Source organism: Sus scrofa, chromosome 4 (assembly GCF_000003025.6).
Source record: "Sus scrofa isolate TJ Tabasco breed Duroc chromosome 4, Sscrofa11.1, whole genome shotgun sequence".
NCBI classification, from domain to species: Eukaryota; Metazoa; Chordata; class Mammalia; order Artiodactyla; family Suidae; genus Sus; species Sus scrofa.
This window is the reverse complement of record NC_010446.5, coordinates 127,462,359-127,480,083: the sequence shown is the minus strand read 5'-3', so window position 1 is coordinate 127,480,083 and position 17,725 is coordinate 127,462,359. Positions and strand designations below refer to the sequence as shown.

Below are 17,725 nucleotides of genomic sequence, written 5' to 3'. Positions count from 1 at the left end.
GCCTCCCTGGAACCTTCCAGACCTGTATTAGCAGAGCTGATCACGTGCTCCTCTTGTCACCATGGTAACTTACCACTGCCCATGGCACTGCCACCTCTGCATTTGCGCCCAGGTCTATCTCGTCTGCTAGACAGAGAACCCTTTATGCATAGAAAGCGCCTTTCAAGCTCTCTCTCCCACAGTGCCCAGCACAGTCTCAGTAACTTCGGACTAAAGGAGAGGGGCGAGGAAATATGCAGCGGGGACCTGGAAGGATAACGGGGAGGCAGGGGCAGAGCTGACCGGGGTCAGTGCCAAAGTGGGCCTCACATCGCACCGCTAAATACAAGAAGTCACAGGCCTCTTTTCATACATGCCTCACGTGGTGCTGCTAACAATACAAGGCACAAAACGACAGTGACCCAATACGTGTTGATTGAGGTCCGATTAAAGGTCATCTAAGCAGTGAAAGCTAAGACTCACTTTGCTGCTTCATTGCTAGTCCCTTTTACATGTCCTTATCTGAACAGGCTGTAAAGCTCAGTAACACAAAAACAAATAACCCAATCAAAAATGGGCCTAAAAGGAGTTATCTTGTGGCTTAGCAGGTTAAGGATTTGATGTTGTCATTGCAGCACCTTGGGTAACTGCTGTGGCATGGATTTGAGTCCAAGCCTAGGAGTCTACCTATGATGTAGGTGTGGCCAAAAAGAAAAAAGAAAAGCACAGCAAAAAATTGGCAGAAGAGCTGAATAGACATTTCTCTGAAGAAGACAATCAGACGGCTGATAGGAGCAAGAAAAGATTCTTGATATCACCAGTGATTAGAGATGAGCTGTCCCCTCACACCAGTCAGGATGCCTAACATCAAAAAGTCCATCAAAACTGCGGGAGAAGGTGTGGAGAAAAGGGAACCCTCCTTCACTGTTGGTGGGAATGTAAACCGGTGCAGCCACTGTGGGGAACAGCGTGCAGGGGCCTTATAAAACTAAAGACAGAGCTGCCACATGATCCGGCAGTCCCACTCCTGGGCATCTACCCAGACAAAACCATACTTTGAAAAGGTATATGCATGCCTATGTTTACAGCAGATCCCCCTCCAAAGCCAAGACATGGGAACAACCAAATGTCCATCAACAGGTGAATAAAGACAATGTGATGTACACACACACACACACACACACGAAAACTACTCAGTCATAAACAATGAAATAACACCATTTGCAACTACATAGATAGACCTAGAGATTATCATACTAAGTGAAGTTAAAAAGAGAAACACAAATACCATATGATATCACCTACACATGGACTCTAAAATATCACTTGATAAAATATCACTTGATACAGCAGATATTGGCACAATATTGTAAATCAAATATACTTTAGAGGAGTTCCTGTTGTGGTGCAGTGGTTAACGAATCCGTCTAGGAACCATGAGGTTGCGGGTTCGATCCCTGGCCTTGCTCATTGGGTTAAGGATCTGGCATTGCTGTGAGCTGTGCTGTAGGTTGCAGAAGCGGCTCAGGTCCTGTGTTGCTGTGGCTGTGGTGTAGGCCAGCAGCTACAGCTCCGATTAGACCCCTAGCCTGGGAACCTCCATATGCCGCAGGAAGCGGCCCTAGAAAAAGGCCAAAAAAAAAAAAAATATATATATATATATATATATATATGTGTGTGTGTGTGTGTATATATATATACTTTAAAAATTAAAAAAATAAAATATGTGATTAATAATACTCTTCAATACAAATTAGAAATAAAAAATAAAATAAAATAGGACTCAAACCAACGTACCTATGAAACAGACACAGGCTCAGAGACATAGAGAACAGACGTGGGGTGGCCAAAGGGAAGTGGGGGAGGGAGTGGCGAGGGGAGGCTGAATGGGGAGTTTGGGACCAGTGGATGCAAACTATTACACACGGAATGGATAAACAAGAAGGTCCTATTGCAGAGCATGAGCAATTATGCTCAATATGCCGTATGAAACCATCAGGGAAAACAGAGGGGCTGGACGTGTGCACCCGACAGCTCCTGTTTTGGAACAACAGACACAGGATAATTGGGATGGAAACCAACAGCATTCGGACGAGATTTCAGGTATTTGTGCAAGTGACCTCCTAAAAATAAATAAATAGGCAGTAAAAATAAGAATAAATGACAGGCAACACAATGAAGGGCTCTCATAGACAAAACAATAAGTAAAAGGAGCCAGACTCAAGAGAACATATGGTATGACTCTATCACACCAAGTTAAGGCGCTGGCAAAATGAACTATGCTGATAAAACGCAGAAGAATGATTGCCTCTGGGAGAATATGGGCTAGGGAGGGGAAGGGAGGCCTCTGGGGTGCTGTGGTGTACCACGTCTTCATCAGGTTTGTGTGACGTGGAGAGATACATACACATATCCATGTAAACACTCACTGAATTGTGCTTAACATCTGTGAACTTGATGGCATACGCGTTATAATCCAAAAATAATAAAAAAAAATAAAAGTGTAAAATCAGTAAAAGCATGGAGTTCCCCGGTAGCTCAGTGGGTTAAGGACCTGGCATTGTCAGTGCTGTGGCACAGGTTGTTTCCGTGGTGTGGGTTCAATCCCTGGCCTGGGAACTTCCATATGCTGCAGGCACAGCCAATAGTATTTTTAAAATATATTTTATTTTAAAAATAACAGAAAAGATAAAATAATAAAATAAAATAAAAACGTAAAAGCAGGAGTTCCCTTGTGGTGCAGCAGGTTAAGAATCGGGCACTATTGCTGCAGCAGCTTGGGTTGCTGCTGTGGTGAGGGTTTGCTCCCTGGCCTGGAAACTTCTACCTGCTGGGGACGTGGCCAAAAAGGGGAAAAAAAAGTGAGTAAAAGCAGGACAAATGACAGTGATTAACAGAGGCCGCATGATAATGTTAACATACTTACTTCGTCTCCCTCCTCGATGAATCCTTGAATGGCATTAAAAAGGGATCCATACGCTCCCACTGTCACAACGATTTCTTCAGTGGGATTGATCTGCTTTTGATAAAACTTTCCATACAGGCAGGACAGAGCTTTCACAAGTGATAGATGACCCTGTTGAGCAAAAAGGAGGAAAAAACCTTGAATTTGATTACGAGACCTCTTTCTCTAAGGCAGTTTGACTCTAAGATATACGAATGTTTAACACCTGGGGTTTATCCAATTTGTATTTTTAAATGGCAATGAATTAAAAAATTTTCTTCCCCTTCTTTCAGAGCGTTCCTGCATGAGTGGTCATAAAGACTTGCTCATGATGAAAAACTTCCTATTAAATGTTGATTTGCGAATACAAAATTTCAAGTGATTAGTTTTGAATAAAAGTTAACTTCAAGGAGTTCCTTTTGTGGTTCAGCAGTTAATGAACCTGACTAGGCTCCATGAGGATGTGGGTTCAGCCCCTGGCCTCGCTCGGTGGGTTGGGGATCCGGGGTTGCCGTGAGCTGTGGTGTTGGTCACAGATGCAGTTTGGATCCCTTGTTGCTGTGGCTGTGGTGTAGACTGGCAGCCATAGCTCCAATTTGACCCCTAGGCTGGGAAACTTCATATGCCTTGGGTGTGGCTCTAAAAAGCAAAAACAAAAAAAACAAAAAAAAACTTCAATATCAAATATATTTTTGATAGTATGTGTTTTTGGTTGTAATTAATACAGATTTACCTACTTTATTTTTGGCAACAATTGAATTATATTGTAGAGTTGGATTTTTTTTCCCAGTTAAAACAACCAAACGTCCTGCATTAACTGTATATCCTCTCAATCTGTTTTCCGCGTTGCTGGAGAGAAAGTCATGCCAACGCGTGGACTGCGGAGAGAGGGCAAATTCCCCAAAGAAACGCACCCGAGTGCTGACGCCGAGTGCAGGCCGAGGTGCGGCGGGTGCGGCACGTCGCTGACAGGTCGGCGAGGGCGGCAGTTCTGCAGGAGAGCGCCGCGCCCGGAGATCCCAGGGGGCGAAGGCCCGAGCACAGGGGCGCGTGGGGAGTGGGGGAACCCCTGCTTGGCTTTTCCTCCATTTTCTCTTTCTTTCCCTTCCGTTTTTTCTTCTTGTCTATTTGGCATTAAAGTCAATCTTTCTTTTTCCTTTGTTGCCCAGCATCTACTTCCTCCTTCTGTTTTTGGGGACCTCCCTGATCTTTGGTCACCTGCAAACACGTGTCTGAGGGCAGGTCGTGGGCTTTTGTCAGGAAGGCCCCTGGGTGCTGGCGAGGTGCCCTGGCTCAGGACGCAGCAGCAGAGGAGGCTGCTTGCTTATACCCCAGGCTTGTGGGCTAAGGAAGTCTCTGATTCCAAGATATCTACCTAGGTTTGTATATAGAAAGGGAGGAGCTCCCCGTGTGGCTCAGCAGGTTAGGGACCTGATATTGTTTCCGCGAAGACGCAGGTTCGATCCCTGGCCTTGCTCAGTGGGTTAAGGATCTGGTGTTCCTGTGAGCTGTGGTGTAGGTCACAGATGTGGCTCAGATCCCACGTTGCTGTGGCTGTGGTGTAGGCCAGTAGCTGCAGCTACAATTTGACCCCCAGCCTGGGAACCTCCATATGCCACAGGTGCTGCCGTAAAAAGAAAAAAAAGAAAAGGTAAGAAAGGGAGGGATTTTTTTTTTTTTGGGTCAAAGATGCATTTATTTGTCAAATTTTTATGTCTTTCGGAACACTGGCTCTTATGTCTCAGACCCTCATCCAGTTAAACATCAATAAAATGAAGCCCAAGCACATTTTTCCTATTTTTAAAATGGGAGATATTATAATATTAGAGAAACTGGTTATAATAATAAAAAAGTGATCAAACACAGCCAGTAAAGTAAAAAGTAACAGCAAGAGTTTAAAAAGATACTTAAATTTAAGATAAAAAAAAATACATGAATTGTGGAAAGAGCAAGAAAAAGTTGTTACACTTTCCAGAAATCCAGAATTCCCTTTGAATTTCATTTTAATACCACGTCGAATGAATTCTAGCAAAAGTCGATGAGAAAGCACTGAATCCATCCTTAATCACTCATGGTTCATAGAGGGAGTAAAACTAGGCAAAGATACGTACAGAACAATGATCTCTCCTCAAAATCTGTTACTTCCGGTCCCCCACAGGTGACCAACGTCCACAGCCTGGCGACAGGGTGGCACGTTCCCAGAGGGCTATCAATACAGAGACACCCCCGCGTGCACGCACTCACGGTCGGTCACAGACTGGGAAGGCCACAGACGGTGCGTGTGGAGGTCTTCTGCTGAAGCTCCTGTACAAAAGCAGGGGCGGCTGGATGTGGCCCTGGGACCACACTTCCCAACCTCTGCCGTGGATCAGTTTAGGGAAAGCGGACACCTTAACCTTACTTGGCCTTCCCGTCCGCCACCATCACACATCACTCCGCTTACCTAGGTATTGCTCAATTTCTCTGAGCAACGTTTCACAGTTCTCACTGTGCTGCTCTTATGTATATTTAAGAAAAAATCCGATTTAAATTTCATGTGATTGGATCCTATTGTAAACGGCATTTTAAAAAATTTAACTTTTCGACTGTTCATTTCTAGTACTCAGAAATACAATTGAATTTTGTGTAGTGGTTTTGTGTCCTGAAACTTATTCAATTCACTTAGTGTGTTGTGGGAAGGTTTTTTGGTTGGTTGTTGGTTTTTTTTGGTAGAATCTCGGAAATCTCCTGATGTCGGAGGCCTTTTGCCACCGGAGGATGGAGGTTGGGCTGAGTCAGAGAGTGAGAGTGGGGAGCAGGGGACACGAGTTGAGAGGCCAGGGCCGCCTGAGTGCGCCAGGGAGAGAAGGCGTGTCTCTAGGGAACCTTCTTCTCTGCTGCCCGAGGACCCCACCCTGGGACAGCAGCGAAGGCCAGGCCGGGCCAGGGCCAGCTCGTCCTAGGGGATAAGGGCAGGGTGGGGTGTTTCTGGCTATCAGGTAGGCACAGGGGGTTCCAGAGAGCCAAGGGCACAGAGGTGGTGGAAGAACATTCACACACAATCCGATAAAAACCCCAGCCCCCGGGCCGCGGTCCCCGCGTACTTACAAAGCCCCGTGTGTACTGATTCATACTGTCAACGGCTGCGATCTTCGACAGCTTCTCCTTGACGTACTCAGGGGGGGAAATGTCTGGGAGGCCTTGGCCAAGATTGACAACGGTGGGGTCTGCAGCCAACTGGGTGAATTCGACCCTGAGACAAAAAATGCTAATGTTAGTAAGAACGACAATTACAAAGTTAGTTTTTTAATACCTAGCTCCTAAAACTGAAAAATAAAATTTACTTCTATAGATCCAAAAAAAAAAAAAATCAGTGTGATCCCAATAAAGAATTCTACTGTTGACAAAGTGACGTTTCCTAGAAAAATGATGGGTGAGTTGATGAACTTAATGTTTCTGACAAATCTCAGCTCCACGATACCCCTATTGTAATCACATATATTTTTTTCCCAACCATCTGCTAAGTTCTCTAATCAACCATTAGAGAGTGGAGCTAATGGGAAAAGTTCATGGAGTAGAAGGTAAGTTTCACGAGCATCCATCCAAACAATGGTTTTCTCTGCCCATTTCCAGCGCCCAGCACAGGGCCTGGCACACCTGCTGAATAAACAAATCAGTGCATTCCCATTGAACGGATGAATTAAAACAACTGGCTTTGGGAGTTTCCGTCGTGGCACAGTGGAAACGAATCCGACTAGGAACCATGAAGTTGCGGGTTCGATCCCTGGCCTCAATCAGTGGGTGTTGCCATGAGCTGTGGTGTGGGTCACAGGTGCGGCTTGGATCCCTTGTTGCTGTGGCTGTGGTGTAGGCCGGCAGCTACAGCTCTGATTCGACTCATAGCCTGGGAACCTCCATATGCCGCAGGTGTGGCCCTAAAAAGGACAGAAGACAAAAAAAAAAAAAAAAAAAAAAGAACTTCCCTCAGACCCTCGGAGATGGCTGTAATTCTGGGGCTCTGAAACAAATGGCTTTGTTTACAGACTACAGATAAGGCTAAAAATGTCCAACTACGGGTACAAGCATGTGGAGGAAAATGCTCACCCAATTACTACTGCTTAAGGTACTCACCATACATTGCTGTCAAGGCCTTCAATTCGTTTTGCATTTTTGAATTTCGAAGACATTTCCTGAAAGATACAAATATTGAAAACACTTTAAAATTCCTTGAATCAAAACGTGAAAAATCACGAGTAAAAAGAAGAGTACTAGAGATAAATTCTAGACGCCGGTACAAAATTCCGAAGAGGAATTCATCTTTCACCTACTGTTTCAAGGAGTGTTTTTTCTTATGAACCTTAGAGCTTCATCTTCTCACATAAGAACAAAAATACCAGCATAGTCTAAAAAATACATCAACTTAAAGGCCTGAAATGTACTCAAGAGACCAATGGTGATACTAAAAAAAGTCAGTTTAAGAAAACATCTCTGGCAGTTCCCACTGTGGCACAATGAGATCAGCTGAGACTCTGGGGCACTGGGACACTTCGATCCCTGGCCCAGGGGAGTGGGTTGAAGGATCTGTGTTACCGCAGCTGCAGCCTAGGTCACAGCCATGGGTGGGATCTGATCCCTGGCCAGGGAACTGCATATGCCGCAGGGAGGCCAAAAAAGAAAAAAAAAAGAATTGTGTTTAGAGTTCCCTGGTGGCTCAGTGGGATAAAAGTCCGGCGCTGTCACTGCTGTGGCTCTGATCACTGCGGGGGTGTGGGTTCAGGGACTCTGATCCAGGAACTTTCCCATGCTGTGGGTGCAGCCCAAAACAAACACCAAAAAACCTCAGGCACCTACGGACAATTAACCTCTGACAGAGGGGGTGAGAGTATACAGTGGAGAAAAGAAAGTCTCTTCAGTAAGTGAGGCCGGGAAACCCGACAGCTCCAGGCAAAAGAATGGAAATAGAACATTCTTGAACACCATACACAAACGTAAACTCGAAATGGATTAAAGACCTAGATAAGACTCTAAACCTCTTAGAGGAAAACACAGGCAGAACACAACTTCGACTAAATCACAACAGTATCTCTTTGGATCCACTTCCCAGAGTAATGAAAATAAAACCAAAACTAATGAAATGGGACCTAACTTGACTCAAAAGCTTTTGCACAGCAAAGGAAACCAGAACCAAAGAGAAAAAAACCCACAGGATAGAAGAAGATATCCGCACACAATACGACTAGCAATGGATTCACCTCCAAAATATACAAACAGCTCAGGAAGCTCTAAGAACAAACAACCCAATCAGAAACGTGGTCTGAAGATCTACACAGACCTTTCTCCAAAAATGACACACAGATGATGTCATATGAAAAGATGCTCAACATACTAATTATTAGAGAACTGCAAACCGAAACTACAGGGAGGTATCACCTCGCACTGCTCAGAACGGCCATCATCAAAAAACCCAGAAACAATAAATGCTAGAGGCAGCGTTCAGAAAAGGGAAGCCTCCTACCCTGCTGGCGGGAATGTAAAGTGGCACAGTCACTGCGGAGATTGGTATGGAGGTTCCTTAAAAAAGTGAAAAGAGAACTACCACATGATCCAGTAATCCCAGTCCAGAGCATCTGTCCAGAGAAAACCGTACTTCAAAAAGATAATGCACCCTGCTGTTCTCTGCAGCACTCTTCACAACAGCCAAGACACGGAAGCGGCCCAAGTGCTCATCGCCAGAGGAGTGGGTGAGTACAACGGAATGTCACTCGGCCACCACGCCAAGTGAGGCCAGCCAGAAAGAGAAAGACAAAACCATCTGATACCGCTTATGTGTGGGATTTTAAAAAAGGAGACAAATGAACTTATTTACAAAAGAGAAATGGACTCACAGACACAGAAAACAAACTGATGGTTACCAATGGGGGTGGGGAGAGGGATAAATTAGGAATTTTGGATTAAAATATAACACTTCTACATATAAAACAGATAACTGGAGTTCCCTTGTGGCACGGTGGGTTGAGGACCTGGTGTTGCCACTGCTGTGGCTTGGGTCACTGCTGTGGTGAGGGTTCCGTCCCTGGCTGGGAAACTCCCACATGCTGTGGGTGTGGCTGAGAAAAAAAAAGAATCAGCAAGGACCTACTGTCTAGCACAGGGAACTCCACTCATCATTCTGTAATAACCTACGTGAGAAAAGAGTCTGAAAAAGAATGGATCTGTGTATAGACATAACTGAGTCATTTTGCTGAAACTAATAGAACATTGCAAGTCAGCTATACTCCAGCACAAAATAAACTAATGTAACACCTTAAACGAATATAATCCTGCAAATCAGCTACACTCCAACATAAAACAAAAACTCAAATAAAACCATAATATGAATCATGCTCTGAAGATCACTTTAGGTAAGACGTACCAGCACTTTCACAAGTACGTTCCATATGTGGCATACAGAAGGCGCCAAACCAAATGGTTTAAGAACTACTCCGCAAGGAGTTCCAAATAAGAGGCACAGTTAGCATCACCGAGTCAGTACATACCAGGCACTACTCTAAGCGTCTTAAACAATTAACATTTAATATTTACAGCGACCCCACGTAGTGGCTCCATGATGAGCCACGGTTTGCACCCGAGGAAAGTGAGGTACAGAGAAGAGAAGCCCATGTAACCACGCGCCTGCCCAGGCCCAGGGTCACTGAAGCGGGTGGCGTTTCACCCAGACTCAACCCAGAGCTTGAATCCAGGTAGTCTGACCTAAGAAAACATACTCGGCACTGTTTTCACACACTGTCTGTTACATAACGGGACCTTGTAAAAAAGACACTAGAACCCTGACTCCTAGACATTTGGGTGGGTACACTCAGATCAAGCAAGCTAGGGCTGGGATAAAACAATGCGGAAAGTTAGAATTATGGGAGTTCCCATCGTGGCGCAGTGGCAACGAATCCGATGAGGAACCATAAGGTTGCAGGTTCCATCCTTGGCCTCGCTCAGCAGGTTAAGAATCCGGTGTTGCCCTGAGCTGGGGTGTAGGTTGCAGACGTGGCTCGGATCTGGCGTGGCTGTGGCTATGGTGTAGGCCGGCAGCTGTAGCTCTGATTTGACCCCTAGTCTGGGAACCTCCATATGCCGTGGGCGCGGCCCTAAAAAAAGACAAAAAAAAACAAAAAAAGGAAGTTAGAATTATGGCATGGCGTACAATTTTTCGGTTCTTTAGATTATAAAATTAAGTTTTATTATCTCTCAAAAGCATTGAACTAGCTTCAAGTTCATTGTTAACAAGCTGCTGGAAGAAAAAAAGATTGGCGGCATTTTTTCAAAGATTTTCCTAATAGAATATTAAAGCAATTTTAATTCAATCTGGGAGGAAGATAATGATAACGGTTATTAAATAGACCATTGTTCTCATTCTACTCCCAATAATGGAACCAGGAAAAATACCCTTTTCACTCTCAGATTTTTAATCTTTGAAAGGGCGGTGGACTCTATCAGGCGCACATTCTCCAGAGGCTGAGGCACCTTCCAGAAGAGCGTTACAATCACGTGCCCACGCTCCTCCAGAGATTGCTGTGGGAGAACTAAACACCCCCGGAAAGATCGAGAGAAAAAGACATTTCAACAACTGTCCTGTCCTCTCAAAAAATGTTCAATGTGATTCATTCGGTCTGTGGCTGCACACACAGAGCAGAGATTCACACAGAAAAGTGTGCACAGCTGCCCGCAGATCATCAAGACACAAAGTTCAAAGTTACTCAAAATATTTAGAAAGTTGGGGCCAAAATGTGTTCTCAGCTATAATTTTCTTTAAAATGTGCATCTAGAGCAGCCTCTTCTCTCATTACTCCCCCGCCTCTGCTCCCCGCCCCCCCATTGCAGGCACTGCATAGGCATCACTGGATAGGCATCACTGGATAGGCATCACTGGATAGGCATCCATTCCACAGTATTGTCTTGCCAGCTTCATAAGAGAGCCTTCCTCTACCAAACGGTCTTGCTGAACCTCTGTCTCTCAGCCCACCTTTCGGTCACCACACTCCCTCATCCCCATGGAGGATTTTTAGACATTTTTTACAATCATGTCTCCCCTGCTCCCCGCCCCCATTAAACATTAATGAAGATGATTTTGTCAGAGTTGAGCTTTGGGTGATCACAAAACGTGATCCAGCGCCAGTTCCTTCCCCTTGGGAGAAGGCCTTTGTGTAGAATGCACGTTCTGGAGTTCCCTGGTGGCACGTGGGTTAAGGATCTAGCATCGTCACGACTGTGACTCCGGTCACTGCTTTGGCTCAGGCTCAGTCCCCGGCCACAAACAGCCTGTATGCCGCAGGTGCAGCCAGCAACAACAGAAAGAATGCGTGGTCTATACTCAGTCCAATCCGGGTCTCCACCACCTCGCTCCCTCACTTCGCGAACTCCTATTTCACCTGCCACCTTTCGTTCTCGAGTTCGACGTTATTTCTGGGGGGCCTTCTCTGATTCCCAAGTCAAAGTGTCATGTCTCTCTGACGTCTGATGAGCTCCCGACAGGAGGCGTTTACGACAGAGCCCTGCATTTCTCTCTCTGTTTATTTGACTGTATTCTTCCTTAGACTCTAAGCTCTATGAGGAACTATTTCTAGCTTGTTCACTGTTCCTTGATGTCTGCCTGCATTAATCAGATTTCTCTAAAGAAACTGAATCGATAGGATGTGCGCATATACAGTGATTTATTTTAAGGAATTGGCTCACGAGACCTGTGAGCACTGGCAAGGCTGAAACCTGCAGAGCTCCGGCAGGCGGGAGACCCAAGGAAGAGCTGAAGTGGCAGCTGCAGTCTGCAGCAGAACTCCCTCTTCTGGGGGGAACCTCTGTCTTTTCTCTTGATCGAATCAAGGCCACGCACATTATGGAGGGTAGTTTGCTTTAGTTCAAGTTACTGATTGAGGCGGGATGAGGATGATGCTTCTGTGAGTCAAGGAGCACCAGAAGCTGGGGGAAGCAGGAGGAGAGTCCCCCTCACAGCTCTCAGAAGAACCGACCCTGCCAACACCTGCACCTTGGACTCCTGGCCTCCTGTGCTACGAGGGAATACATTTTTGTTGTCTAAGCCACAGTGGTTGTGCTACTTCTTTAAGGAAGCCCAAGGAAATGAATATAGGAGTGAAAATGTCTAAGACGCCCCACAGTGCCCAAAGGCATCAAGATTCAGCAGTAGGTGCAAATGCTCCCTGTCTAAGAATTATTGTCCAGAGCGGACCCAGTATGCGGACAATAAAAATAAACCTGAAATCCTACGAGGAACTAAATATGAGCCCCAGGTGTACTATGGAACATCTGTAGGGCCTGTACAATCTCTAGACAACTAACTCCCGAGATGGCCTTCCTTCCCAGGTAGATTAATGCCTGGCATACGTCCACTGTACTGCGGTATTATAAACACAGAACTGCTAGGGAGAAAGCAAGCAGCATCTTTGGTTGTTCATGGGAAGCTGAAACATGCAGTTCTGCAGAATCACCACTAGATGCCACTCTTGGCAGACATAAGAAAAAGCTAAGTACCTCTTTAAACCACTAACTGCACCTGTCACCATAGCTATCCTTAAGAAAACAAAAATAGCAAGCGTCTGGGAAGATGTGGAGAAGGAGGAACCCTTGTGCACTACTGGTGGGGTTGTAAATTGGTGCGGCCACTTTGGAAAACAGTAGGAGGGTCTTTAAAAAATTAAAAATAGAATTACCATGTGATTCAGCAATTTCACCGCTGGGTATTTACCCAAAGAACACAGAAACACTAAATTGAGAAGATGTATGCTTCACTGATGTTCAGTGCATCACTGGTTACAGATAGCCAAGGTATGTGTCCACTGAAAGACAAGTGGATAAGGAAGATACAGGATGTAAATATACAGTGGAGTATACTCAAGTCACAAAAAATAAATAAAATCTTGCCATTTGTAACCACAGTGATGGATCGAGGAGGTGTTAACGCTAAATGAAGTAAGTTGGACAAAGAAAGACAAATTCTGCATGATCTCCCCTATGTGTGGAATCTAAAAAACAAAACAGATGAACAAAACGAAGTGAAAGCAGACTTAGAGATGCAGAGAACAAATGAGTGGTTGCCAGAAGGTGGGTGGGATGGTGGTGGAGGGAACAGGTGAAGGGGATTAAGACGAACAAACCTCCAGGCGTGTAATAAATAAGCCCCAAGGAACATCGTAAATAATACTGTGATACCTCTGCACGGGGCAGATGGTTACTTGACTTACTGTGGGGATCAGTTCTCAATGCATATAAACGTCCCAGCATTGGGTCGTACATCTGAAACTAATATCATATTGGAGGTCCACATTCTGATTTTTAAAAATGTTTATTGCAATAGTACCTGAAAAGTTTGGAAAGAAGAAACAAATATTACCCATTATCCTAACACCCAAAGGTACACAACTCTCAGTTGCGTGTAATTCGAGAGCCCTGTCTGCACAACGTGCTGCACTGAGATGGTGCAGGACTTGGGTAGGAAAGTCCTCCCAAGTGCAGGGCCGAAGCTGGGGAAAGCAAGGCTGTTAATATCTAGGAATCACGGGGTAGGAATCCAGGACAAAAACGAAGAGTGCAAGAAAAGGCCAGAAACAGAAATACCAAAGCTGCTTTCTGGAGAGACAAGGACAACCACCAGGCGGGAGAAGCAGATGGACTCACGTACATCAAGACCAGGCTGGAGCAGAAAGGGATTATCTGTTAAGCGCTCATGTGAACCCAGGCTGCGGGTACACCCATTACCCTTTAGAGCTGCGAAGTAGGTATCCATAGGTGCAATCACAGGCATTTTTAAAAATGTTGTCTCTTAACAGAGAATGTTAAACATTCTGTGAATTTTCTTAGCCATCATAAGAATTTCACCTTTAATTAGTAGGTAATAGTTCAGGTTATATATCACACCTTATGCCTTCGTCCCCCTGTTGTTTGAGTGTCTGTTATCCGCAGTGTTTGCAATGTTAGGTAGTACGTTTCTATTGCGTATTTAGTTATATGGTCCCCACTCTTTTTCCCGTATTTTAAACTTTGATGTAGAAGATGAATGCCCTCTTGTAACACAAGTATTAACCATCACGAGAGAGATGACAAATATCCTAAATATTCTGTCTAAACTACTTTTGCGGAGATGTATTTCTGTCTGCCTATCAGATCTGATGTTCTAATAACCACAGTGATGAAACTTAGTATCATTTCCCTTCCTTCCTTAGCACTTGTACCACTTCCTAAGGGTCTTCAAACTATAGGAATCAGATCTCTAGGCAGCACAGACAGAAATGCAGCGTGAACAGTTTAGGGCAAAAGAGGAATGTATTCAAAGGCCAATGTCACCATGAGACGGTAGCCAGCCTCAAGGGTAACTGAAACCAGAAACTGGAACCTCAGCAAGGCTCTCCTTCATCTATTCCTCTAACCAATCTCAGTCTGCTTTTATCCATGAAACACAAGGTGTGCCTCCCATCTTCACCACTGAAGAGTACACTCTCTGGCGCCAGTTTCTAAAGTTCCAGGGAAGAGCTTAGGGACATGCAAGACAGACCCTGAGCGGGTGATTAAAGAAAACTACTAAACAACTTCCAAACCTGCATTTCCTCACCAGTCAGCTGGAGAAAAACTTAGTACTTACAGTAGGGGGCAGTTACAAGGATTAAAAGAAATGCCATGTAAAGCACGTGGGGAACACTCCAAATGTTTTCTAAATTACTGCTTGACTTAAAAAATCTATGCTACTCCAGGAAATCAGATATGCCACCTCAAAATATGTTACCTTGACCTAAGGGTCATTTTTAGCTGAAGGCAACTGAGAAGAAGCGAAGAAACGCTGCCTCCCCCCTTTTACCCGGACGGGAAACAACGTCCAGTCACCAGGGACAATCCAGCCTCTCGCCAGCTGAGCGGGCGCCAGAGGATGTCGCACGGCGGACCCTGTTAGCACAGCGCTTACCTTCCACTCCTAAACTCCTTTCCCTTTGGTCACCTCTCTGCACACCTACTGCTCGTTGCTAAGACGCCGAGTTCAAACCACCTCTTTGAGTGGCTCCTCACCGAGGTCTCCTGCGTGTGTGCACAACGCACATGTTACACTGTCTCTTTGCTCTTGGTCTCCTCCGTATTTTCTCAGTCTGATTCTCAGGGTCTCGGCCAGAAAACCTAGGAGGGGAGAGGAGAAAGGATTTTTCCCCCTCCCTACAATACCATTCAGTGGCTCAAATATCTCTTAAATAGTTGCCAAGTGTGCCACGAAATGAGAGAAAGTATTTACACACATATATCTTACACAAGACCTTTATTTAGGATATGCAAATATCTTCTGCAATTCAATAAGAAGACAAACAAGCCAGTTAAAAATGGGCAAAAAGGGAGTTCCCACTGTGGCACAGTGGGTTAAGAACCTGACTACGGTGGGTTGGGTCACCGTGGAGGCGAGGGTTTGACCCCTGGCCCAGCGCAGTGGGTTAAACAGGTTAAGCAATCTGGTGTTGCCACAGTTGTGGGTCATAACTGGGGCTTGGATTTGATCCCTGGCCCAGGAACTTCCGTATCCATGAGTGCAGTCATTACAGAAAAAAAAAAAAAAAGGCAGAAAAATTTGACAGCCAGAGAAGATATACAAATGACCAAAAAGCACATAAAGGGTGCTCAAGATCATTGAGAAAGTGCAAATTAAAACCATAGCCAGGTACCACTAGATACTACCCACCAGAAAGGCTAAGATTAGAGAGGCTGAGTGTTGGCAAGGATGTGATGAAGCTGGAACTGTTGTCCAGCCCTCGTGGGAGCGCGAGATGGCACGACCACTCTGGAAACGTGCTTAGCAGTTACTTCAATCTCCCACACAATGACCCACTGCTAAGAACTTACCCAAGAGAGACGAAAACCTATGGCTTGTACGCAAATGTTCATAACAACTCTATTCAAAACAGTTAAAACCCGGAAAAAAACACAAGTCCAGGGAGTTCCTGCTGTGGCGCAGGGGAAACGAATCTGACTAGTAATCGTGAGGATGTGGGTTCAATCCCTGGCCTCGCTCAGTGGGTTACGGATCCCATATTGCTGTGGCTGTGGCGTAGGCTAGCAGCTGTAGCTCCAATTCGATCCCTAGCCTGGGAACTTCCACATGCTGCAGGTGGGGCCCTCAAAAGCAAAATAAAATAAAGTAAAAAAAAAAAAAAGAAAAAAAAAGCTGAACTGTAAAAAAAGTCCATAGACAACAGAATAGATGGGTAAAGAAATAATATATCTACACAATGGGATACTGCTCAGCAATAAAAGGAATGAGCTAAAATACACCACTGGCTAATTTAAAATCATTATGTGTATGAAAGAAACCATACACAAAGGAGTACATACTGCATGATCCCACTTATATAAAATAAAAATTTAAAAAGCAAAATAATCTATGGTGACAAAGAGCAAATCAGCAGCAGGACAGACCACAAAGGAACATGAAACATCTTTCTGGGTTGATGGGAATGTTGTGATACTGACTGTGGCAGCGTTTCACCGCATATACATTTAAAAATAGTTGTTGAGGAGTTTCCACTGCAGCACAGTGAGTTAAAGATCCACTGTTGCTGCAGCTGTGGTGTAGGTCGCAGCTTCAGCTCAGATTCAGTCCCTGGCCTGGGAACTTTCACATGCTGTTAGAGCAGCCAAAAGAAAAAAAAAATACTGAATTGAATACTCTAAATGGATATACAGTATCTTTATAAAGCTGACTTTAAAAAGCTGCCAGGTTCGTTTCTTAAAAACCTAAAGATAACTCTTAGTATACAATCCAGCAATCGCTCTCCTTGGTATCTGCCCAAAGGAATTGAAAAATCATGTCCAGATAAAATCCTGCACACTGATGTTTTTAGCAGCTTCTTTTTTTTTTTTGTCTTTTGTCTTTTTAGGGCCACACCTGCAGCATATGGAGGCTCCAGGGCTGGGGTCTAATTGGAGCTATAGCCATCGGCCTACACCACAGCCACAGTAACGCCAGATCCAACCCGCATCTGCGACCTACACCACAGCTCACGGCAATGCCAGATCCTTAACCCACTGAGCAAGGCCAGGGATCGAACCAGCAATCTCATGGTTCCTAGTCGGATTTGTTTCTGCTGTGCCACGATGGGAACTCCGATATAGCAGCTTTATTCTTAACGGCCAAAACCTGGAAGCAACCAAGATAGGTGAATGAATGGATAAACTGTGGTATATCCAACAATGGAATATGATCCAGCACCAAAAAGAGATAAGCTATCCAGCAATGACATAGAGAAAAGGACATGCATATAACTAAGTGACAGAAGCCAGTCTGCGGCCCTAAGGCCAGGACATGGCCTCTCTGATCTCTCTGAGAGCCTGCTCTCAAGTGGCGAGGGAAGAGCCATGATACAGAGAATTTCGGCAGCAAAGATCAGGTAGTTAGAACATCAAAAAATTCCTGTTAATTAAAGAAAACCAGATAGCTCAGGTAAAGGCATCTGGCACTTTTCTGTGCACAGGCAGATGCAAAGTTACAGCTCACGGAGGCCACGCCTCTGACGTGCACCTCAGCTCTCTGGGCCAGCACCCCTCATCTCTGATCTCCTCGGGGTTCATGGCAGGGGGTGGTTGCAGTGGCTGACTGCTGGATAGAGGGCATCCTGTTTCTGTCCTGAGTCCCCTCAGGGCTTACCATTGTGATGGCTTGATGGCAGCAACATCCTTTGCTTACTGATATGGCAGACGTGGTTTTCCTTGTTTTTTGTTTTTGTTTTTGTTTTTCATTGATACAGGTTATTTGACATCTCCAAAATGCAGTATCCTCATTTATTGAAAGAAAAA

General features: G+C 44.9%; 1 protein-coding gene across 17 annotated transcripts in view; it reads right to left on the bottom strand.

The window, feature by feature from the left end:
- The window catches only part of KYAT3 (kynurenine aminotransferase 3), a 56,292-nt gene that overhangs the window by 27,683 nt on the left and 10,884 nt on the right, over window positions 1–17,725 (bottom strand). For 12 of the 17 annotated variants that reach the window (XM_001929384.5, XM_005663713.3, XM_003125926.4 and 9 more), the window contains 3 exons: window positions 7,034–7,092; window positions 6,011–6,155; window positions 2,906–3,055 (listed from right to left, as the gene is read on the bottom strand). In XM_001929384.5, coding sequence (XP_001929419.2) covers window positions 2,906–3,055; window positions 6,011–6,155; window positions 7,034–7,092 — 354 coding nt within the window. Of the gene's footprint in view, window positions 1–2,905; window positions 3,056–6,010; window positions 6,156–7,033; window positions 7,093–12,615; window positions 12,742–14,858; window positions 15,065–17,725 lie in introns of all 17 variants that reach the window. The other 5 variants (XM_021090325.1, XM_021090326.1, XM_021090324.1 and 2 more) reach the window with 3 other exon arrangements.